This window comes from Herpailurus yagouaroundi, unplaced genomic scaffold (genome assembly GCF_014898765.1).
Source record: "Herpailurus yagouaroundi ecotype Mexico unplaced genomic scaffold, PumYag 214, whole genome shotgun sequence".
NCBI lineage: Eukaryota > Metazoa > Chordata > Mammalia > Carnivora > Felidae > Herpailurus > Herpailurus yagouaroundi.
Window position 1 is genome coordinate 2,628,908 of NW_024412445.1, and position 24,692 is coordinate 2,653,599.

A 24,692-nucleotide genomic window follows, 5' to 3' on the forward strand; every position below is an offset into this window, starting at 1 on the left:
ATTGAGAGACAGAGACAGAGCATGAGTGGGGGAGGGGCAGAGAGAGATGGGGAGACACAGAATCCAAAGCAGGCTCCAGGCTCCGAGCTGTCAGCACAGAGCCCAATGGGGGGCTCAAACCCACAAACCGCGAGATCATGACCTGAGCTGAAGTCGGATGTTTAACCCACTGAGCCACCCAGGCGCCCCCTCCAAAACTTTTAAATAACATTCTGTGTTGTTTTCTCCTAGGCTCCTGCCCCGGCTGAGAGAATGGCTTCCTCGGGACTCCAAACAAAGAAACGTGACAATCACAAGTAAGGCTCCGGCCGACCGCAGGCTGGTTAGATCCTAGGTTTATGGCGATTACTGTGTGACACATGTTTTTCCGAGAGCCACCGTACGGTAACACGTTTGATTCTGGTGACAGAGACTGGGGACGAGATGACAAGAGCCCTGGCGTCTGGTGCCAGGGACACGCGGTGTTGGCCACGTGGGCAGCTCTGGGCTCAGAACGGCTCTGGTGGGGCCCCTTCCGAAACGCGACCCCTGCTTGTCTCCTGGCCCTGTCGGGGTTTGGAATCGTAAATACTTTCTTTACGGTTTTCCTTGATTCCAGCTGGTGATCCTTACAGCCCGTCTTCTATGTCTATTGTGCATTGCTGGCCAAGGAAGAGTTTCTTGCCTTCATCCTGATTCCTGCCTGGGCTTGAATCCAACAGTATTTTGGTTTCCTCGCTCCCCTTGGTGTCCCCCACCTCTGCTTGGATTACCTGGGGGAGCCCTGGAGCTGGGCTCAAGGTCATGGACAGGACCCAGCCGGAGTGGCCCCTGGCCTGCCCTCCGCTTGTGCTCCCTCACTGGTGTGTCCTTGCCCACCACCGCGAGGCGGCTGTGGTGTCAGGAGCTCGAGGCCAGCTCACGAGTGCAGCCTCTTATGAAAAACATTCATGTTAAAGTGAGCCCATACGGTGAGGGGTACTGATAGAACCCAGCTTCCATGGCAGTCGTGAGTGTGAAGTAGGTTTTTATGCACGAGCTATTCGATTTTCAAAATTTATGTTTATTGTTGAGAGAGAGAGCGTGAGCAGGGGAGGAGCAGAGAGAGAGGGAGACACACAGAATCCCAAGCGGGCTCCATGTTGACAGCAGACAGCCTGATGTGGGACCAGATCCCATAAACTGTGAGATCATGACCTGAGCCGAAATCAAGAGTTGGATGCTTAACCGACTGAGCCACCCAGGCTCCCCATGCGTGAACTATTAGTTATATCAGTTCTACCGCAAAGCCGAGTGCCTCCCAGGTACTAACATTTGTATCTGTGTCCAGAACGGGGCCTGATGCGTGGCTGGGGTCAGATCTGGCTGGCTGCTCTGAGCTCTCCCTACCCCCCGCCCCAGACTCCCTTCCTTGCCTCTTCTAGTCCCTGAGCACCTGTCCTGAGGCACCTGGACAGCTTGTAGAATCAGCCAGTTTGCATCCATTTTGCATTTCCTTTCCGGAGCAGGTGTTTCACGAATAGTTGTTAAATGAGTCAAGTGACAAAGCCAGATAAAGTGACTGGAAATTGTATGTAGAGGAGAGAACGAGCTTTCCAAGTAATGTCTTTGATTTGTTTTAACATCTTTAAAATTTTTTTTTTCAACGTTTATCCATTTTTGGGACAGAGAGAGACAGAGCATGAACGGGGGAGGGGCAGAGAGAGAGGGAGACACAGAATCGGAAACAGGCTCCAGGCTCTGAGCCATCAGCCCAGAGCCCGACGCGGGGCTCGAACCCACGGACCGCGAGATCGTGACCTGGCTGAAGTCGGACGCTTAACCGACTGCGCCACCCAGGCGCCCCTTAACATCTTTTAAAAAGTAAGTTCTGACATGGTCTGGTTCATTATGGTCCTTGTCCAATTTATCTATTTTAAAAGCATTGCAGGGGGTCCCCGGGTGGCTCAGGTTGAGTCCTGGTTGAGCGTCCGACTTCGGCTCAGGTCATGATCTCACAGTTCGTGGGTTCGAGCCCCGCGTCGGGCTCTGTGCTGACAGCTCGGAGCCTGGAGCCTGCTTCGGATTCTGTGTCCCCTCCCTCTCTGCCCCTTCCCTGCTCACGCTCTGTCTCTTTCTTTCTCTCAAAAATAAATAAAAAATATAAAGAATTGAAAAATATATTAAAGCATTGGTGTTCTTCATAGTAATGCTCTGTTTCCTTCTCCTTCTCTTCCTGGAATCAGAGAGGGGAAAAAAAAAGTTTCCCATTTTGAAATAATGTGGCAAACTTGTCTTAATCACATCCTGTTTTGTCAGTTCTGACGCTTGCCGCTCAGCCCTTCTACTTGGTCCTCCGTGACCATAACATCCTGAAGGCATGTAGCAACCATCCTGTCATCAGTGACGGTTGTCATGAGAAGACCTTAGGACGCCATGACCGTGTGAAGGTGTCAGAATTTTCATAGCAGCCGTGGGTACAGTGTAAACGGATGAGCGAGGCCGTGTGCCTACAAAACCCCAATCAGACTCCGGCTGGATCTGCCCCGCAGGCCGCAGACACTGTCGTGGCCTGGATGCTGTGCCCTTCTCTGTCTTACCGCAGTTACTACCATACTGTAGCTGTGTTTGCTCCCATCTGTTTTCCTTACTCGATTTTGGGCATCTTGGGGCACAAAGTGTCTTACAGTGGCTTTTCAGGTCCGGCGGAGTGATTGGTGCAAACAGGAACTCATGACTTAGTCATATGGATAGCTTGCTCTCCCAGGAGATCACCCGTGTTGTTGCACCCTAAGCCAAAATCAATACAGTCAAACCTTGGTTTGCCAGATGGTTCGCTCCAAAATCCAAAAATATCCATGTAAAAATGATTACAATACTGTCACATAATACACAATAATCAGGAAAATACAGAATAGAAAAATAAATTAACCTGCACTTATGTTTGAAAGCCTTTGTGGCTGGTGTGAGGGAGACGAGAGAGGAAGGTTACTGTGTAGGACGACTTTCACAATCACTAATGGAATCACTGCTGTCTATTGGTCCCATGGGATCTTCTTCTGCACGGGGGCCCTTGTATATGCTCGCACGGATGTTGACTATAGTGCAGTATCAATAAACTCTCGTCATAGACTGTATTTACTGTAACTGGTAATAAGGCAGCGGAGGAAAGGGTCTCTGTCCGCAGGCAGCCTGACCTAGAATGAAGCAAAGCGTTCCTAAGCTCACTCTTGCACGGAAAAGCAAAGGACTGTCCACAGGTGCTTTGAAGTGACAGAAAAGACACCAGTGCCAGTTGTGGGCACCTTCCAACGTGCTGAAAAATCACTGATTTCTGCCAAACCCCACAGCCTGAGACCGAGCATCCGAGCCTGGGAGACGATTGCCCACAATCCCGCAGAGAGAGAGAGAGAAGGACCATTGGCTCAGTTGTCATCATGTGTCATTCGGTGTCACGTACGACTCACGTTGCAAGACATCCATCGCTTGCCTATCGAGTTAAAATTCTTAGAAATGTTTGCTTGTCGGGTGCCTGGTGGCTCAGACAGTGACGGGCCAACTTCGGCTTAGGTCACGATCTGGCAGTCTGTGGGTTTGAGCCCCACGTCGGGCTCTGTGCTGACAGCTCGGAGCCTGGAGCCTGCTTCGCATTATTGGCATTATGGCTATCCAGCGCATCTCTTTGGTAGGGAAATGTGTGTTTTCAGTTAGATTTTGAAACATTGGGCACATGTCCCGAACTCTCACACCCCCAAGGTAACAGCCACTGCGCTGGGGGCCTGAGTCCCATAAAGCATCTCCCCGGAGGAGTTCTGCAGCATACTTTTTCTGATGGGCTTGGTTTACAGGGTGTGAGAGACTCAAGCCAGCCCGTGCAGTCATGGGGTGGAATTTCCAAGCCACAGGCAGCTGAGAGCCTCTTCTCTTACATCTCTTTCTGGTTTTTTTTTTTTTTTTTTTTTTTTTTTTCTTACAGAGTTAAATTGAGGAGGAAACAGATTAGTGGGTTCTGGGCAGAAGGTCAGGCGTGGAAGGAAGAATGAGAAGCTTCTGAATGCCCTCACTCAGGGATCCATGTCTGTCTGCGCACCCCTGGTGCCCGACAGGCCAGGCTTTGGTGGGGAGCACCGCGGCCTCTGGGAGTCAGGCAGGCACAGATGTCAAAGGAGGCGTGTTTAAGCTTGTCAAGTTGGAGATGCGGTCTAGACCTACACATCTGGTTGTGTAAATAAAGTTTTATTGGAACACAACCACACGCACTTGCATTTGCCTCTGGTCCCTTTCACATGACAACATCAGGATTGAGTTGTGACAGAGCCCACGTGGCCTGTGAAACCCAAAATATTTACTATCTGGCCTTTTATGAAAAAAGGTTTGCTGACCCCTATTCTAGGCCAGCAGTGTGCTGTCTGATAGAAATAATAATGTGAGGGGCCCCTGGGTGGCTCAGTCGGTTGAGCGGCCGGCTTCACCTCAGGTCATTATCTCACAGTTTGTGAGTTCAAGCCCCACATCAGGCTCTGCACTGACAGCTCAGAGCTCAGAGCCTGGAGCCGGCTTTGGATTCTGTGTCTCCCTCTCTCTGCCCCTCCCCCACTCACACACACTCTCTCTCTTACTCTCAAAAAGTGAATAAAATGTTAAAAAAAAAAAAAAAGAAAGAAAGAATAATGTGAGCCACACACACTTTCAAGTGGCCACACTGGGAAGAAAACCAAAATGGAAAGATGTCTTCTCTCATCCCTCCCGTTGAACATTGTACAGGAGTGGTACTGGCTAATGCAATAAGACAAGAAAACTTAAACCCAAGGTGTACAGATTGGAAAGGTTACCTCTGGAAGGGAGAACAAGAAGCTTTTTTTTCTTTTTTCTTTTATTCCCATCCATATTTCCTATGTGAATGTATTATTTTGAAAATAAAGCCAAGTTCAGGTGTCGAATGAACTTGGGTAGCAACTGGCTATACTTTCTATGGGGTGATTTAGCACTTTGATCTTTGTATTTTCTTGTGCTCTTCTGAGTTCTTTGTGATTCCCCTCCAAACAGGGGCCCGGGGTGTGGGGAAGAGATGTGGGGAAGGAGAAGGGGGCAGAACGGACACAGGCAGGTGGGAACATTTGTGGTGCTAGGGTGTCCCATCTCAACTGACACAGGATGTTTCTGTTCTCACTTTGGCCACTGGGTGCTGGTGCTCTATAAACCTTTCGCCTTTCTATTTTGTGACAGTGGCCACTTTGTACAACCCACCAACCCAAATGTAGCAACAATGCAAGAAGATGTCCTGTACCACTTTCATCTCAGCACCAGCACGCACGATCTCCCTGCTATGTTTGGAGATGTGAAGGTAAAAGGCAGGGCTGTTGATTCTGGGGATTTGTCTTAACATCAGTCTCGTCATAGGTGATACTGGTAGACATGGGCACAGAGGACAAGTTCATCAAGTTATATCTTCAGATTTTTGCTAACTGTTGCTTTCAAAATATGTAAACTAATGAGTTTATGAAGGAAACCTTGTAAGTTCTGCCATATTGGTGCCTAAATAATCTCTTATAAATTCAGTGTGTAATGGAAACCATATAAAATAAATTTCCTAATGCTCCATTCCGAGAAAAGGAGTTACAAAACATTCTGTAGAGGAACAAGGGAGAATAAGCGAGTAATTACACGTGTCTCCTTGTAATTTAAAGTGTATGTTTGTTCTTTTAATGGCTTACTTGGCTGAATGCAACTTCTAGCCCATTTCCCCCACAGAGTCCTGAGTTCCTCAGTGTTGGTTTATCCTGGCACAGGACTTTTGAAATGTCTGATCCCTGTGGGTAAAGATGGACTAATGTTTGGGGGCGCCTGGGTGGCGCAGTCGGTTAAGCGTCCGACTTCAGCCAGGTCACGATCTCACGGTCCGTGAGTTCGAGCCCCGCGTCAGGCTCTGGGCTGATGGCTCAGAGCCTGGAGCCTATTTCCGATTCTGTGTCTCCCTCTCTCTCTGCCCCTCCCCCGTTCATGCTCTGTCTCTCTCTGTCCCAAAAATAAATAAACGTTGAAAAAAAAATTTTTTTTAAAAAGATGGACTAATGTTTAGATTCAAAATCAAAACAATGAATGACTCAAAATTTCCTTGCTTCTCCACGGGTCTGTCTTAGCAGCCACCGTATTCCTTTCCAGCTGTGAGACGACTCCCCATGTATTCTTTTTTTTAGGAGAGGGATTTTCTCTGGTTACTTAGAACTAATAGTATTTTCTTAATTGGGATATAATTAATATATGGTGTTAAATTAGTTTCAGGTGCACAATATCATGACTCAACAATTCTGTACATCGCTCAGTGCTCGCCATGATAATGTGATCATCATCTGTCATCAATGTTATTACCATCCTGTTGAGTATATTCCCTATGCCATACTTTTCATCTCCATGACTCATTTATTTCATACCTGAAAGTCTGTGCCTCTCAATCCTCCTTACCTCTTCCCCCATCCCCCTTACACTCTCCCCTCTGGCAACCACCAGTTTGTTCTCTGTACTTAAAGTCTGTTTTTTTTTTTGTTGTTGGTCTCTTTTTTCTTAATCAGTTAGCTTTGTTTCCTAAATTCCACATGTAAGTGAAATCATATGGTATTTATCTTTTTTGGACGGACTTATTTCACTTAGTGTTATACTCTCTAGCTCCATCCATGTTGTTGCAAATGGCAAATCTCATTCTTTTTTATGGCTGAGTAATATCCCATTGTATGTGGACACACACACACACACACACACGTGCACACACACACACACATTTATTCATTTATTTGTATCTTCTTTATCCATTCATCTATCCATGGACACTTGTGTTGCTTCGATGTATAGCTATTATAAATAAATCTGTCATAAACATAAGGATGTATATAACTTCTTGAATTAGTGTTTTTGTTTTCTTTGGGTAAATACTCCGTAGTAGAATTATTGGATCATATGATTTTTCTACTTTTAATTTTATTTTTTATCTTTCTTAAAGTTTATTTATTTATTTATTTATTTTGAGAGAGAGAGAGACAGAGTAAGCCAGTTTGAGCAGGGGATGGGTAGAGGGAGAGACAGAATCCCAAGCAGGCTCCATGCTGTCAGCGCAGAGCCCAAAGTGGGGCTCAATTTCATGAACTGTGAGATCATGACCAGAGCTGAAACCGGAACCTTCACCCACCGAGTCACCCAAGTGCCCCCTATTTTTAACTTTTTCAGGACCCTCCATACTGTTTTCCAGAGCGGCTGTACCAGTTTGCATTCCCATCAACAGTGCACGAGGGCTCCCCTTTCTCCACATCTTCACCAACACTTGTTGTTTCTTGTGTTGTTGATTTTAGCTACTCTGACAGGTGGGAGGTGATATCTCATTGTGGTTTTGATTCGCATCTCCCTGATGATGAGTGATGTGGAGCCTCTTTTCATGTGTCTGTTGGCCATGTGGAAGTCTTCTTTGGAAAAATGTCTATTAAGGTCATTTTTTGAAATGGGATTATTTTGGGTTTTTTTGTTGTTGTTGCTTTAAAGTTTATTTATTTTGAGAGAGAGAGAAAACACAAGTTGGGGACGGGCAGGAAGAGAGAGGGGGAGAGAGAATCCCAAGCAGGCTCTGTCTACACTGTCAGCACAGAGCCTGGTGCAGGGCTTGAACTCACGAACTATGGGATCATGACCGAGATCAAGAGCCAGATGCTTAACCAACTGCACTGCCCAGGCACCCCTAAAATGGGGTTATTTGGTTTCTTTGCTGTTGAGTTGTATAAATTCCTTATATGTTTTGGAGACTAACTCCTATGGGATGTGGCATTTGCAGATATCAGTGGGTTGCTTTGTCCTTCTGTTGTCAGTTTTCTTTGCTGTGCATTGTGTTCTTAATGTATTTACTTTCCATGCATTTGAATTTAACCTTTCTAGGCGGTGGGGATTTCTTTTGTCATGTTTAGAAACTAATAATTCTTTCATCATCAAACTCCTTAAAACCAGCTCATTTACTTTTTCTTCTTGTGTAAAACAAAATGGAAAGTAAGAGTGTATATATAATACTTTGCAGATTTTAAGTTTTACTTCTCTGAGCGCCACCCACGCACCTGATTTCTACCAGTTCCCGACTCCCACTGGGCCCTTGGCTCTTTCCATACTTTGGCCGTTTGGCTCTTGGACGTCTGGGTGGGAGACGTTGGTTAGAAGCCCATTGTACAGATGGGCTGGGGGGCCCCCCGTCGCACGGTGAGGCTCCCTCCAGGACATTGGCCGAGCTGTGCACGTGATGGATAGAGGCCGGGCAGGCATGGAACCTCGAATTACCTCCCCAGAGATGACAAGGGTCTGGTTTCCCTGTGTCGTGCAGAACTGTGACCCGGTACTTCTCACACTGAGCGAGTGTGCATCACTCACAAGCCTCTGCATCACTCACAATAGCACACGTAACTGGGCTCCCCGGACACAGGAGCTGTGAGGCCTTTTTTCCCAGCAACATCTAGGTGATGCTGATGTCTGCATCTAGGTAGCACCCTTCATGGTGCTCTGTGCCTGTGCTGACGGGGCTCTGTTCTCTGGCTGCAGTTCGTGTGTGTCGGGGGAAGCCCCACCCGGATGGAAGCATTCACCAAATACATGGCCAAGGAGCTGGGCCTTGACCACCCAGATGCAGAATATCCCAACATCTGCGTGGGGACCGACCGCTACGTCATGTTCAAAGTGGGCCCCGTGCTGTCTGTCAGCGTGAGTACCTGCCCTGACGGTGGGCTCGGGCCTGGGACTCTGCAAGCCCCCTGTTACCCCCACCTCCTGCTCTCTGCACACACACAGGGCTGGTCCCCTCGACACCTGTTTACACTGTCGGGCTGGGGGCAGGGTGAGACGTCTCTAGCAGCGTGAACCGTCCAGAGCACTCCAGTGTGTGGAGACAGTGTTCAGTTCCAGATAGTTTGTGGAGGCAGGAGCTATGCAAGGTCACACGTGACCAACATAGGTGCGAGAGCTCACCCCAGCTTTGGGAACAGTGCCTGCGCGTGTGTGGGCACTGGGGAGGGGCTTCGTGGGAGGTGTGCCCCAGGAGGTCCTCTGAAATAGACTAGGAGGTGGCGGGCACCCAGTAGAGGAGGCATGGGCCGGTTACTTTTTGTGGCAGAAGCAGAGAGCACAGGGAGAGGGAGCAGGACACGTAAAACTGTGATAGTTGCGCGTGGCGTGGGCATCTGTGCAGCGTCTCCGGCCAGTGGGGACGCTCCTTACCTGGCGCCTAAGTAGCGGGCTGTTGCTTCCCCGCCAAGCCTCCATTTCCTGGGCTGCTACCTGCTTCGCAGATGTGGGGACCAGCTGTGCGACCCCTTAATGCAAACGTTTGCATTTCCCAAAGTGTCAATAGTTTTAATTAATTAGTGTATTTATTTTGAGAGAGAAAGTACAGGGGAGGGGCAGAGAGAGAGAGGGGGATCCCAAGCAGGATTGGTGCTGGCAGCACAGAGCCCGATGTAGGGCTCGAACTCATGAACCATGAGATCATGACCTGAGCCGAAGTCAAGAGTCGGATGCTCACTGCACTGAGCGCCCCCCCCAGGCGCCCCAGTAGGTTTTAGGTTTATACTTGGAAGGTCATGTCATCTCCCTGCCGATGCACAGAGAACGCCCCGGCCGCCCCCCCGCCCCGCCCCCCGCCCCCCCCCCCCCCCCCCCCAGGTAACGCGACGTCCCTCCCGGTTCTAGCACGGCATCGGCATCCCGTCTACCTCAGTCATGCTGCACGAGCTCATCAAGCTTCTGTACCACGCCCGCTGCTCCGACGTCACTGTCATCCGCATCGGCACCTCGGGTGGGATCGGTGAGTGTGCCAAGGGCCTCCGCCCAGGGCCAGTGTCCCCGCTGCAGACCCAGTGTGGGGCGGGCTTGGGTACAAAGAGCCCTCTACCCGGCTTTGTTCAAGGAAGCTGGCTGGCAGGAGGCACGAATAGAAGCTCTCGTTTCCGGTTCGGCCGGGACCACTAGGCCCAAGTAGGTAGCGGAAGGGCCCTAAGCCCAGCGTGTGCAGAGCCTCGTCCTTTTGGGGGCGACCGCGGAGTCTCTTTGCCTGCCTCTCTCCGTGCCTTCTAACCGCTTCTTCTCTGCCTCTCTCCTGTCCCCTGCGCTCCCCAATCCCTGCAAGGATTCAAGCACCTTAGGAGAAAACCAACAGGAAACTCAAAGACAGAGATGGAACCCAAAGTTAAGATAAGTGTCCTTAAGTTGCCTAAAGGGTCCCCAGGCCAACCTGAACGGGTTTTGTTTTGTCCCTGAAAGCCACAAAGAGAACAAAGAGAACAGATGTTGTAAGAAAGCCAAGGCTGAGTTCAGAGCCAAGGCCCCTGGGGCACATTTGCTTTATAGAAGCTGATCATTCTCTGACTCAGACATTCCCGCCCTGTGCCCCTGTGCCTGGTGGGCGTCTCCCTGCAGGGAACTGCCTGGCGGCTTGGAGCCCGGAGGAGCTGTTACTGGTTCTGCCCTGCACGTGTGGGGTTGTGACCTCTCCTGGACTGACCGCACTTCTGGAATTTAGGTTTTCTGACCAGGGGCGGAGACTGCAGTAGACCCCAAATCTTCTGGATGCATTATCCCGTTTTCTCATGTATACAGACAGATTGCTGTGTAAATACCGGTGCTTGAAGGATTATAAGTCAATGTTTAAGCTGTTCTCAGGGAAAAGGACCGGTGCCTGAGTGGTTTTGGTCTTGGCCCCGGTGCCGTCCGCCAGATGGATACTCACAGCGTGTGCACATCACACCAGCGTCTGCCAAAGACCCTAAAGATCTGAGTTTCTGAGTTCTTGCTCTGGAGGGATTTTTACAGTTGATGAACAGAGAGCGTGGTGGAACATGTGGTGTCGATTTTGAGTCCCCTAAAATAGCCCCATAAAAACAGCCACTAGAGAGCCGACCCAGACCCCAGATGATGCTGGTGACAACGCATGGTGTGGCATCTCCACGAATTTCATCCAGCGTAAGGGTGGTGGGCGGGTGGCGGGGCACCATTCGGGAAGAAGCACAGGGTCGTGAGAACAGACAGCCCCCCTCCCCCCCCCCACATAGCCAGCAGGGACTCTGAGGAAGGGGAGGGGCTCACACACCCCAGCTTGAGGGTGACTGGACATCAGGAAGGGCATGAACTCCCCAGGCTAATGAAGGAAGGAGAGCGCTGAGCACCATTCAGTTTCAACCCCAGTGTGGGACCAGCTGCAGAGAGGAGGGTCTCGATGACCAGGAGGGACCAAAACAGCACGGGAGAGAAAGTTCAGATAAACATGCAGGGGCAGAGGGCATACTTTGTAATGTTTCATGAAAACAGCCACTCTGGGGGCTCTAGAACCTTCCACTGGCTTCCTCCTCCTCCATTCCTAATATTTAGGAAACCCAATTTCCCATTCGGATAAGTATCAAGAAAGGCTCGTGGTCAAATCCCACACGAAGTTATGGCAAGATCAAGGAATGAGAGCCGAGGAATGACCCTACAAATAAGAACATACCCCAGGAAGGTGTGCCCGGAAAGCATTCGACGTGGAACCTAGTAACACGTGGATGAAAGGAGAGCAGGATCGGTTGGGAATCGGTCGTTGCCGGAGCTGGGTTTGGGACGCACAAGATTTCTTGCCTATGTTTGTAGTTCCTTGAAATGTTAAATAATGAGAAAGCACGAAACTGGGACCAGTTCGGCACATTGTGGTCACCTGAGCGGTGGGGTGCCAGTTACAGAGTGGCGGCTGGAAGTCACGGCACATCAGGCAGGGACAGGGGCTCCTGGCAATTTCTTTTTCTTTGCTCTTCGCTCTTCCATATTCTCTGCCTCTATCATCAGAAAAAGAAAAGAAAAATGCTAATGTCGTACCTCAGTCATCAGAAAAAGAATTTGATGCAGAAAATCGATCCTTAGCGATTTCCTCTTCGAACATTACAGGGCGTCCCGGTATTTTCTGGTGTAGATGGGTCATTTTCCTTTCTGCTCTGCGGTGCCCTCCCTGTCTGCCCCATGTGGCCACGACGTCTGCTTCTCCCTCCAGGTTTGGAGCCTGGCTCTGTGGTCATCACCCGCCAGGCGGTGGATGCCTCCTTCAAGCCCGTGTTCGAGCAGATGGTCCTGGGGAAGCGGGTGGTTCATAGGACACACCTGGATGAGCGGCTCGCACAGGAGCTGATGCAGTGCGGTGCAGACCTGCGGGAGTTCCCCACGGTCCTGGGGAACACCATGTGCACCTCTGACTTCTATGAAGGTGACGGGGATGGGCCTGGCCTCCCAGGGGTGGGAGCGGGGGCTCCTGCACGGGGGAGGGTCTCCGTCACTCCTGGGCTCCTGTCTCTTCAATGTTTCCATGGCGCTCATAGCGCTCTGCTTATGAGTGGGCGGTTTGGGCTCCAGGGCGGCCAGGGCCTGGGGGGATCCAAAGTGTCCCCGTGTCCCGGCGGGAAGCACGTCGCAGGCACGCAGTAGGCGCTTACTGCGTGCAAGTGGTGAGCACACCCAAGTCAACGCTGGCACGTCTCCATGTGTCTTCAGGGCAAGGGCGTCTGGACGGTGCCCTCTGCTCCTACTCAGAGAAGGACAAGCAGGAGTACTTGGAGGCGGCCCACGCGGCCGGCATCCGCAACATTGAGATGGAGTCTTCGGTCCTGGCTGCCATGTGCGGCGCGTGCGGCCTCCAAGGTGGGTGAGCATTTGGTCACGGGGGTCCTTCCTCCAGGGCTCAGCCTCCAGGCCCCCGTCCGGGCCCTCCTCCTGCCCCCACCACCCACCAGCCCCGAGGCACGTGTGGACGGGTTGGCATTGTCCAGCCCTGTGCTCAGACACCCTTGACCGTCACACAGTCCGCTGCAGGGCCCTCAGGAGCCCCCGGGCCTCTAAGTGGGATGAGAAAGACCCACCTCGGCTCAGGTCAGGAAGCTGCCAGCGCAGCTGGGGGTTCCACCCCCGAGTTCCTCATGTCCCCAGCAGGGTCCAGCTCTGCCTTCCAGAATCCCCGGAAGCCTGGCCTTGGAAGGCAGGATAGGGCTCCTCCCACCCCGAGCCAGTCCTGGGATTTGCTCAAGAGCTTCTTTTGGAAGTGAAGGCTGAGGGGTTGATCCTGCGGGGACAGCAGAGGGGACGCCTCGGCCGGGGTCAGCAAGGCAAGCTGGAAACCCAGCACTTTGTGTGGATGTGGCGTTTGGTCTCTGCAGTGGCCGTGGTCTGTGTCACTCTGCTGAACCGCCTGGAAGGGGACCAGGTCAACAGTCCTCACGAGGTGCTGGTCGAGTACCAGGAGCGGCCACAGCGCCTGGTTGGTCACTTCATCAAGAAGCGCCTCGCGGCTGCTGGAAACCCCCGGGATCTCTGAAGACGCCAAGTTGCAGTTGCTATAAATAAAATCAGCACCCGGGTGCCAGGCTGGCTCAGCTCTCAGGGTCCTGAGTTTGAGCCCCACGTTGGGGATGCAGATTACTGAAATAAATAATCTTTTAAAAAAAATCACCTTCAAAATCTCCTTTTGTACGTCTTTGTGCTTATTTTGAATTTTGGAATTTAGGGAATTGGATTGTATTTCAGAGGCAAAGAATCCTGCATTAACGACACAAGTGGCTTTTTTTAATGTTTACTTGTTCTGAGAGAGAGAAAAAACATGAGTGGGGGAGGGACAGAGAGAGGGAGAGAGAGAATCCCAAGCAGGCTCTATGTTCAGCGCAGAGCTGGAGTGGGGCTCAAACTCCTGAACCGTGAGATCATGACCTGAGCTGAAATCTAGAGTCGGAGTGAGGCAGCCCCCGCCTGGGTCTGGTGTAGGATCAGGCAGTGTAGAAGGTCTGTGTAGATGCTGATTTTCTGAGGCAGGTGCCAGCTGTGCATCGGGGCCAAGGGCTTTCCAGCCCCCCAAGACTCAGAGGGGACATGAGTCTCCTAAAGCTGTGGTTAAAAATGTCCCCGTATACAGGCGCCTGGGAAGCTCAATCGGTTAAGGATCCAACTTTAGCTCAGGTCATGATCTTACAGTTCATGGGTTCGAGCCCCACATGGGGCTCTGTCCTGACAGCTGGGAGCCTGGAGCCTGCTTTGGATTCTGTGTCTCTCTTTCTGTCTCAAAAATAAGCATTTAAAAAAATAAATAAAAAAGAAAGCCACACAGCTGAGGTTGGACCTGAGGCCCTCATGATCCCAGGCCTTTCCCGTAACCCCACACCGTCTGCGAGAATTGACTCTCAGGGCCGTCATTTCCAGTGACCTCTGATCCCTGACTGGCCTGCTCGTTCATTCTGTGGGTGTCGGGGTCCCGGTTGGCAGCTGAAGGGCCTGACCTCACACTTGCACCTGGCCGAGGTAGAGAACAAGAACAAATCTCCCACCTGTCAGTCCATCAGCTTCTTCCCCATGACCGCAGTCCGTGGTCCAGCTGAGGAACGTCCATGATCCCCCGGCTTGTACAGAAGGAGAAAGGGGCAAGGTGAAAATATTTAGCACACAAAGCACTGGGAAAACGGGTCTCGAATCCGCTCATAATACCATTGGTTAACATAACACACTACTGTTTGCCGCCACGTTCTAAGGCAGGCCCCACAACCAGGTCTTGGGGCAGCAAGTTTCTACGTTAGGTCAAGCATCTGCTTCCTTGTCTTCGGAGCCAGGACAGTGGACAGACCCTTCCTCCCAAAGTGGCTGTGGTTCCCTGTGATGGTTAATGTCATGTGTTGACCTGGCTAGACCGTGCTGCCCTGTGTGGTGCGACAGCGTGGCTGTCGCGGTGGAGGTGTTTTGTACGTGTGGTTGACATCTACAGTCGCTTGAGTCTAAGAGGAGCAGAGTGCCCTGGATTAAAGTGGGTGGGCCTCATCTAATCAGTGGACGGTCTTAAGAGCAAACACTGAGGGTTCCCGGAGAAGAAGGCATTCTGCCTCAAGTCTGCAGCAGGGAACTCCTGCCTGAGCTTCCAGCCTGGGAGTCTGGCCTACAGATTTCTGGCATGCCAGTCCCCCCCAGTTCTGAGAGTCCGTGTGGCCTATGCAGTGGCCAGTAGGGTGACAGCACCACGTGGGCTTGGCCGTGCCTGGGGGGCCTCCCGGCTCGGCTGAGACGCGCCCACACGGGCCACCCGAGGCCTGAGGACGAGGCCCGGCCAAAGGCTGGCTGCTTTTCCTGCAGAGAATTACTAGCCTCTAGAAAGTGGGTGGGATTCCGAGGGAGCACAGGCCTCCACATTTTTGTCGGTGTTAGCAGAAAAGATCTCAGCACAGCAATTCGGCAGTGAACCTGTGGCCTGTGTGGAAGATGGCCGGCCCGCTGCTCTCTGCCGACCCGGCCACCCAGCCCTCTCTCCCCGGCCTGGCTCAGGCCGCGGCCCAGGATGTCCGGTGTCACCAGGGTGAGCTCCTTCGGTCTAGTGGTGCGACGGGCAGACTGGGCAGTTTATCTGGCAGCTATGCTTTCCAACGAGGCCGGGCCTGGGCCCCGTCCCCACAGCCAGCAGCCCGTCCTGGGACCAGGTGCCTCGCGGCCCTGGGGTCTCAGAAGGGCGCCCACCTCTGCCATCGGCGGACACTGTCACTGCAAGCCCCCGATGAACCCGCACCGCAGCCCTGAGGCGCCTTTGCGGTCCCAGGCCTCTGGGGCGGGGCAGCCGGGATCAGAGGGGAAAAGCCTGGCTTCATCTTCTTCTCTCACCGACTGGAAATCCCGCACACTCTTCCAACGAGGGCCCCACCAGGGGGAAGTCTCCTGTCCCCTCCCTCCCGTCCCTTCTCTTCTCTGTCACAGAGGAGAGAAAGGTGGCCGGTTCACGCTTTCATTTTCCCCTCTGTTTGGGGTGCGGAGAGTCTCAGAAACCACAGTGCACAGCCTGGCGCAGAGCCTGGCATGGGAAACACAGAAGTTTTAGGCCTGGGAAGCGCCTGGGTGGCTCAGTACGTTAGACATCCGATTGCAGCTCAGGTCACGATCTCGAGGTTCATGAGTTCGAGCCCCGAGTTCGGTGAGCTCGGGCTCGGGGCTGACAGTATGAGCCTGCTCTCTCTCTCTCTCTCTCTCTGTCTCTCTCACTGCCTCTCGCTCACTAGTGCTCTCTCTCCCTCAAAAATAATAAACTTACGAGGAAAAACAAAAGAAGTTTTAGGCCTGGGCTGGGGAAAGCAGTGGTGTTAAATATTAATCAGCCTATCAAACATCAGATACTATCTTTGGATTTTCAATGACACGGTAGCTCTCTTGTCTCTGCCCACTGAGGAGCAGGTGTTCCGTTTCCCATCCCGCAGAGGAGGGAAACTGAGGCCCGGGATGGGGGTCGCCCGGGGTCACCAGGCTGTGCGGGGACACACAGCTTGTGTATTGAATTCTGCGTGGGGACGGTGGCCTGCTGGACGGGGGTCGGGGAGGGGGGTACAAGCCAGCCACCAAGGGTGCCGTTTCCACACTGAGGAGGTAAAGTCACAGGTCCTGCCACTTAGGGTCCCAGAAATGGGGGGCTCACGTCCCCTGTCCTAGGCCATGGCTCCTGGGGAGCACAGGGCACCAGCACCTGGTACTTGCCAAGGCGGTGGGACAGAGGATGTAGGTGGTTGTTTGGAAAGTGCCTGGGGGGAGGGGGGGGGAGGGGAATAAATAGAACAGAAGGTGGGAATGTGACCATCCAGGCCCGAGGGGAAGTTGTCCTGCTGTCAGATGCCTGGGCAGCGACACAGAATCACAACAGGTGTTTGTCTCATCACAAGGCGACCAGCAAGCCTTTCTGTTCAGAGAACTCGCTCCCCTCGAGCGGGCAGTGCTAGTCTGTGGGCCTGGCCTTTCTCCCTTGTCCCCCCTTCCCCACAGTGACCCAGCTGAGTGACCCTGCAGGGGCCCAAGCCAGGAAGTCTGGTCTGACTTCACGTGTCCAGGGGAAACGCCGCTTCTGTGTAGCCAGCAATACACGTCTATGCCAACGGTCTACCCCAGCCTCGGGGAGCTAGCGGCTAGGCACGGAATTCTTTCCAGGCAGATGTCACAATGTGGTCACAGAGGAGAAACGAAAGCTAAGGAAGGCCCCACCCATACCACCGCCTCTCGGGGTTCTCCCCGGTTGTGCAAGGGGCAGTGACAAAGAGAATTTTCAGGAAAAGATAAAATCACAAACCCCTGCAGGCATGTGCCAAAGACTGTATTTTACGGTGAGAGAACTGGGTACATGTTCTCAAAGTTTGAGAGAATGGGCAGGGCGCCCGGCTGCCTCAGTCAAAAGAGCACGAGAGTCTTGATCTCAGGGTCATGAGTTTGAGTCCCACGTTGGGTGTAGAGACGACTTAAAGTTAAAAATAAATAAATAAAGGGTTCAGAGAATGGAAAAAGCACACACTGATGGGAGGGAGAGCCAGGGATGTTGAAACAGATGCTTTGTGGGGCAGGGAGTGGCTGGTTTTGCTTAGGGACTGGGGACAAGTTGCTCAGATGTCTCCCGGCGGTGATGGGGAGTCATGGCCGGGGAGGCTGTGCTGCAGACAGCACGTGGTTTTCTTGCTTTCTTTTTTCTCTTTCTTAATGTTTATTTTTATTTGAGAGAGAAAAAGAGAGAGAGAGAGACAGAGAGAGAGACAGAGAGAGCACGAGCAGGGGAGAAACACACAGAGAGAGTGTACGAGCTGAGGAGGGGAAGAGGAAGAGAGAGAGAGAATCCCAAGCAGGCTCTGTGCAGTCAGTGCAGAGCCTGCATGGGGCTTGAACTCATGAACCATGAGATCATGACCTGAGCTGAAATCAAGGGTCAAGGGGCACCTGGGTGGCTCAGTTGGTGAAGCATCTGACATTGGCTCACATCATGATCTCGTGGTTCATGGGTTCGAGCCCCATGTCAGGCTCTGTGCTGACAGCTCAGAGCCTAGAGCCTGCTTTGGATTCTGTGTCTCCCTCTCTCTCTGCCCCTTCCCCACTCATGCTCTGTCCCTCTCTCTCTGTCAAAAATAAATACACAAAAAATCAAGATAAAAAGAGTCAGGGGTGCCTGGGTGGCTCAGTCAGTTAAGCATCTAACTTTGGCTCAGGTCACAATCTCATGGTCCATGGGTTTGAACCCTGTGTTGGACTCTGTGCTGACAGCTCAGAGCCCGGAGCCTGCTTTGGATTCTGTGTGTCCCTCCCTCCCTCCCCTGCCTCTCTTACTCACTCTCTCAAAAGTCGATAAATAGACTGAAAAAAAAAAAAAAGAGTCGGATGCTTAACCTACTGAGCCACCCAGGCGCCCCCTTTCTTTCTTTTTTTTTTATCGCGGTAAAAGATACGTAACCTAAATATTTGTCATTTTAATCATCCATGTGGATAATTCAGTGGCGTTACTTTTGCAGTGTTGTGCGGCCACTACCACTTCCTGCAGCCAGGATACTTTTCATCAGCCCGAACACAGCTCTGCCCATAACCACGGATTCTTTCCGTTTTCTCATAGCCCCTGGTAACCCCGAATCCCTCTGAATTTGCCTATTCCACTCAGGAAGGTGGAATCATACCCCTCCCTTTTTTTTTTTTTTTTTTTTTTTTTTTACCAGTTTGGCTTATTTCACAGTTTTCAAGGTCCATCCACGTAACGGCGTAAGTCAAAACCTCGTTCCTTCTAAAGACGAAGTGATATTCCATGGTACGCATATACATCATTTATCCGTTTATCTGTCGACGGGCACACCGCTAGTTTGTCTTCTGCCTGCTGCAAATAAATGCTGCTGTGAACACGGTTATGCGGATGTCTGTCCCGGTCCCTGCTTTTCATTCTTTTGGAGTGTGTATCAGGAGTGTAAACAGCTGGGTCATGTAGCATTTCTAGGTTTAACTCTTTGAAAAACCCCTTGGGCATCGTTTTATCTCCGTGCAGGAAGCCGAAGGGCAGTTGCCATTAAGTTGACCCTCCTTTGCAGCTGGCCCTTCTCATACCCGGTCCCTTCTGGAGAAGGCAAATACTCCTTTTTTTTTGGCATTCAAAAATTTTTATTTTAAGGTTATTTATCGTTTATTTTGAGAAAGAGAAAGAGAGAGAGAGAGAGCGCCAGAGAGGGGCAGAAAGAGAGGGAGAGAGAGACTCCCAAGCAGGATCCACATAGTCAGCATGGAGCCAGGTGTGGGGCTCAAACTCACAAACCCTGAGATCATGAACTGAGCCAAAATCAAGATTCGGAGGCTTAACTGACTGAGTCACCCAGGCGCCCCATGGCTTTCATACAGAGGGGAGCCCGGCTGGCTAAGCTCCTACAGGGTGCAACTCTTGATCTTGGGGATCGTGAGTTTGAGCCCCAAGTTGGGTATAGACATGACTTCAAATAAAAATTTTTTTTTAATACCAGGAAAGGGGAACCTAAGTGGCTCAGTCAGTTAAGCGACTGACTCTTGCTTTTGGCTCAGGTCTCGCTCTCACGGTTCGCGAGTTCCTTCGAGGCCCACATTGGGCGCTGTGCTGACAGTGTGGAGCCTGCTTGGGATCCTCTGTCCCTGTCTACCTGTTTCCCACCCACTGGCTCTCTACCTTTCTCTCTCAAAAATAATAAATAAATATTAAAAAGTAATAATAAAGCCTTAACAGGGTCCCTAGGAGAGGGAGAATGAAAGATCCGACCCTGGCAGGTCACGGTCATGGCTGGAGTCCCGGTGTCTGCCTGGTGCTCTGTGAACGGATTGTGCTAACGCTCTCCCAGGGGGTTGGGGCTTTAGGAAGGGGTGACGTTGACCATCAGAAGCGGCTTCAAGGACGGTACAGCCTTTCTGGCGAGGTGCTGCACCGCCACCCTGTGGACGGTTTACAGGTGTTGCGTAGCTGCCCGGCAGGGATTGTGCGGCACGGGTCCCTGCCCGCGGTGCCCAGATGGACCAGACGCTATGTCCAGACAGATGTCGCCTCCCTCGTTCCTAGAGAGGCTTGCATGGGCCTCAGCATGTCTGTGAAGGGGGCATGATAGGCCACCCCAAAACGCGCCCCTTTGGCACAAGGATTGTTGTGAGAAACTGCAGAGACAGAAGCTCTGAAAACAGAGTAGAACTTGCCCTTTTGTGAGGGAAATTTACGTGGATTAGGGAAATCGTTTGTAAGGGTGTCTCCTACCCATACTCGGAAGAAAACCTGGAGCCTGGACGCATCCCTGGGAACCGAGAGGGGCCACCTGCCAGTCCGACTTTGCATCAGGCAGATCCCTGGTCCTGTGGAGGACGAGGGAACAAGGGAGCCCCAGGACCCTCCCCAGGCTGTAGGGAGATGGCCAGGGGAGCAGCTGAAGCCCCCCAACTTTGATGGGGAGGAGCCTGCGGATTTCCCGTGTGGACATGGGAACTCACAGAAGTTGGGGGGCTTGCATGGGACTTTGATGAGGCAGTGTGCTGTTCCCACAAAGGGCGTTGAGCTGGGTTCATGAGGGGTGGGGAGAGAGGGTCACATCCCCTGTAAAATGCGGGACTGTGTTTATTGCTGCTGCTTATTGAGGGTCAACTGTGGGCAAGTCTGTTTGCAAATGCTCCAACCTGTCTGTGATGTGATGTCCTTTTTCCTCCAAGTTCGCATTATTAGACTTTGGACAACTACAAATTCTCTGTATTTCAGTCCCCTCCCCCCCTGAATCATGTATGTGTATATACACGTCTGTGCTTATCATACATTGTACTGATATAAAGAACGTGTAATGTACAATTTAGAAATAATAACAAAATGCGCAATCATCTTTATTGTAAGTTTCTGGTTCTCGCAGAATGCTTTTACTGATTTTTGCTGAAATCTTAGCCACCCACAGCTGCGATGCAACTGCGACTTGACAGATAGACTTGCCGTCTAATCTGCGAACTTCCTCAATACACTTATTATTGTTAAATCTAATGTGCAATCTGCTGGGAAATGACTTAAAATTTTTTTTTAATGTTTGTTTATTTTTGAGAGACAAAGTGTGTGTGTGCACACAAGCAGGGGAGGGGCAGAGAGAGACACACACACAGAATCCGAAGCAGACTCCAGGCTCCGAGCTGACTGCCAGCATAGAGCCTGATGCGGGGCTCAAACTCATGAGCCATGAGATCATGACCTGAGCTGAAGTCAGACATTTAACTGACTGAGCCACCCAGGTGCCCCATGACTTTTTTTAAAAGTAGGCTTCATGCCCAGTGCGGAGCCCAATGCAGGGCTTGAACTCACGGCCCTGAGATCAAGATTTAAACTCATAACCCTGAGATCAAGACCTGGGTTGAGATCAAGAGTTGGCCGCTTAACCGAGTGAGTCACCCAGGTGCCCCCATTTCGAATCCCAATTTACACCAATTAACAGAAACCTCCTCCATCATCAGCATATTGGAACTCTACTCATCCATCAATACATGAGCCGTTTCAATGCCAGATGGATGATAGTCTTCAAATATTTGAAGAGCATTAAAAAAAATTTTTTTTAATGTTTATTTATTTTTGATAGAGAGAGAGAGAGACAGAGCATGAGTGGGGGAGGGGCAGAGAGGGAGACACAGAATCCCAAGCAGACTCCAGGCTCCGAGCCGTCAGCACAGAGCCCGATGCGGGGCTCTAACAGACCACGAGATCATGACCTGAGCTGGAGTTGGACGCTCAACCGACTGAGCCACCCAGGTGCCCCTGAAGAGTATTTTCTCAAGCTTGTATGTTACTCACAAGGTAACAGCTACTGACACGACAGGCTTTGACGTTTAATCCGTACTGTTACATTTCCCTACCATTTTTTTAAGTCTAGAAAATCAACAATACGGTGTTTGCCAGTTTCCATGGTGCAGACCCTCCTGCCATGTTGGATTAGAAGCCATCAGCATCGGTCCCTGGGATTTGGGATGAGGCGTGGTGTCATATGTATGTTGTACAGATTGAACGGGTATAAAAGTCCGTTTATATTTTACATAAAATAAAAGCAGTAAAATGCAGTAAGATAATTGCAAAGTGATGAGTTTGGGGCACTTGTCCCTTTTGTTTTTCCCATAATTTATTGAATGGTCAGGCAATTCCATTTTTAAGAATGGTATTAACAACTGGCTGGTAAAATTCTTCACAATTTAACAATCAGCTTATATCAACTTTTATCATAAGCTTAGCAGAGGCAAAGGATGCCATTCCTGGGATGTCTATTGTACCTTTGCTTGATTCCTGTTTTTTTAAAGTAATCTCTACACCCAAGCTGGGGCTTGAACTCGTGACTACGAGATCAAGAGTTGTGATCTCCCCTGACTGAGCCAGCCAGGTGCCGCTATTGTACCTTTGCTTTAAATATATCCCATCAGGCCTCAGAGCTGAACATTCAGTCCATTCAATTTTCAGGTGTGTGTCATATGCTCCAAATGACAAAACCCATCCTTATTGCCAAGTCAGTCACAATAGACTTCCTGTAAGGAAAAAAGGAAGGTTCTTTTCAAATCTATTCACATTTGCACTTGAATAGAAATCCAATGCAAATTCTATTCGAATAAACGTGGCATATCATGGCTCCAGTTCTGAATGCTTACATGGAGATGACAGGTAGATGGCCCACGGGCACAGGTGCACAGGCGCTAAGCCTCACCAACTCTTGTCACCTGGAGGAACTCACATACTCTTGCTTCCCATTTCTTCCCCAAATCCTCTCGGTCCAGGAGTCCCCGGATTCTCCCCGAGGAGCCCTTACACTTTCTCCCTGTGCCGCTAGGCTAGGTTTGGCTCTGGACGCTCTTACACCCAAGGGCCATGTGTCCTTGTAACTCCAGGACGGCTACGTGATACCTTTTCTCTGGTTGAGTGAGGGACACATCTTCATGAACCCCAGAGACACGTGCACCCCGGTGGATGATGGCAGCTCGGAGGGCATGGGCCACACTGTGTCTTCAGACCTGCTGCCCCTCTCTCTTGTTCTTAGTGGATTGCTGTGGCTCCCGGGGGCCCATGGATGGCCCAGTCCTTCCCTGCAGAGAGTCTGGCCTCACCTGCAGGGAAAGAGCTTATGCTCAAACCACAGGGCTGGGTGTGAACAGCCTGGCAGCACTCTGGCACAGGTGGGAGAGGTCATGGATGGCTTTGAGAGCAAGAAGACGCACGCCCTCCCCTTCTGGTTTGCTACCTAATGGCCACGTTGTCTTTCTTTCTGTACCTCTCTCCCTCCCTGCTTCCTTCTTCCCTCCCTCCCCCTTCCCTTTCTTTTTTTTAAATTTTTTTTTCAACGTTTATTTATTTTTGGGACAGAGAGAGACAGAGCATGAACGGGGGAGGAGCAGAGAGAGAGGGAGACACAGAATCGGAAACAGGCTCCAGGCTCTGAGCCATCAGCCCAGAGCCTGATGCGGGGCTCGAACTCACGGACCGCGAGATCGTGACCTGGCTGAAGTCGGACGCTTAACCGACTGCGCCACCCAGGCGCCCCCTTTTTTTTTTTTTTTTTTAAGTGAGCTCTAAACCCAATGTGGGGCTTGAACTCACGACCTTAAGATCAATAGTCACACGCTCTACTTGACAGAGCCAGCCAGGTGCCCTCCTGCCTTCCTTCCTCCCTCCCTCCCTCCCTTCCTTTTAGTATTAAATCACAATGTATCTTTGTGATATACCTTTACAACAGTTAAGAATGGGTAAATTATCCTGTAAAAAGCCTCTAAAATGAATTGTCTGTTTGAAAATTGCTAAACATTCTTTGAACTGCAGTCTAGCAAACATTTTGCAAAACTGGAAGGGTTTTTCTCATTTGGTAACATAATGAAGCCAAAAGAGAGGCGCCTGGGTGGCCCAGTCTGACTTTTTAAGCGTCTGACTTTGGCTCAGGTCATGATCTCACGGTTCTCTGGCTAGAGCCCTACGTCGGGCTGAGCTAACAGTGCCAAGCCCACTTGGGACTCTTCCTCTCTCTCTGCCCCTCCCCTGCTTGAGCTGTCTCTCAAAATAAAGAAATAAACTTAAAAAAAAAAAAAAAAAAAAGACCCGTCGGACGCCCACCCGACTGAGCCACGCAGGAGGCCCTCCACCCATCTTCTGCGGGCTGTGCCTCCAGTGTTAATTCAGTTCTCAAGCGCTTTGCACTGCTTTTACGGTCCGCTCCACCCGTGTGCCACCCAGGGTTCAGACGGGGCCCGCGCAGTGTCTGGATCGTGTTCATTCCCTGCACACGTAGCTCAGAGGGACCCAGGATTTCTTACGTGCATCGTAAGGATCTCCTTCTCCTGCCCGCTGCTCTGGGATGTCGCGCACAGAGCGGTTTCCAGCTCAGTGTCTCCTGGTGCGCAGGGCAGGAGCAGGCGGGTTGTGGCGTGTCCCTAAGCAGCCGCACACTTCCTGCAGCAGACGACCCAGCGTGTGGGTCACTCACCTGTGGGGTCCCTGAGGCAGGGTGGCCGGGGCATGAGCTCCATACCGTAGGGTCCCTGGCTAGAAGTTTCCGTTCTGTGGTTTTACCCATCTGTGTTTGTTCACACTTCCAGGATGTGGGCTCCCTAAACTCTCAGTCCCACAGGCCGGGTGGAACTCCCCGCCCCCCCCCCTCACTGCCACACGGGTCACCGTTCGGGTGATTTCTCTACCCATCTGTCTGCTCTTATCTACCCTAGGTCCTGGCTTTTATTTATTTATTTATTTATTTATTTATTTATATTTTGAGAGACAGACAGTGTGAGCGGGGGAGGGGCAGAGAGAGAGGGAGACACAGAATCCGAAGCAGGATCCGGGCTCCGAGCTGTCAGCACAGAGCCTGACGATATGGTGAGAGCATGACCTGAGCGGAACCCAAGAGACACTTAAGCAACTGTGCCATCCAGGCGCCCTGTTCTGGCTTTTTAAGTAAAAAGGTCATGGTCCC

At 51.2% G+C, this 24,692-nt stretch overlaps 1 protein-coding gene across 5 annotated transcripts in view; it reads left to right on the plus strand.

Annotated features, from left to right (window-relative positions):
- Nucleotides 1-13,431, plus strand: part of UPP1 (uridine phosphorylase 1) — a 29,551-nt gene extending 16,120 nt beyond the window's left edge. For 3 of the 5 annotated variants that reach the window (XM_040455035.1, XM_040455036.1, XM_040455037.1), the window contains 7 exons: nt 232-296; nt 5,185-5,302; nt 8,521-8,679; nt 9,664-9,778; nt 11,987-12,196; nt 12,481-12,627; nt 13,140-13,431. In XM_040455035.1, coding sequence (XP_040310969.1) covers nt 253-296; nt 5,185-5,302; nt 8,521-8,679; nt 9,664-9,778; nt 11,987-12,196; nt 12,481-12,627; nt 13,140-13,297 — 951 coding nt within the window. In that variant the 5' untranslated portion in view covers nt 232-252 and the 3' untranslated portion in view covers nt 13,298-13,431. Of the gene's footprint in view, nt 1-231; nt 297-5,184; nt 5,303-8,520; nt 8,680-9,663; nt 9,779-10,232; nt 10,562-11,986; nt 12,197-12,480; nt 12,628-13,139 lie in introns of those variants that run through there. The other 2 variants (XM_040455038.1, XM_040455039.1) reach the window with 2 other exon arrangements.
- The last annotated feature ends 11,261 nt before the right edge of the window (nt 13,432-24,692 follow it).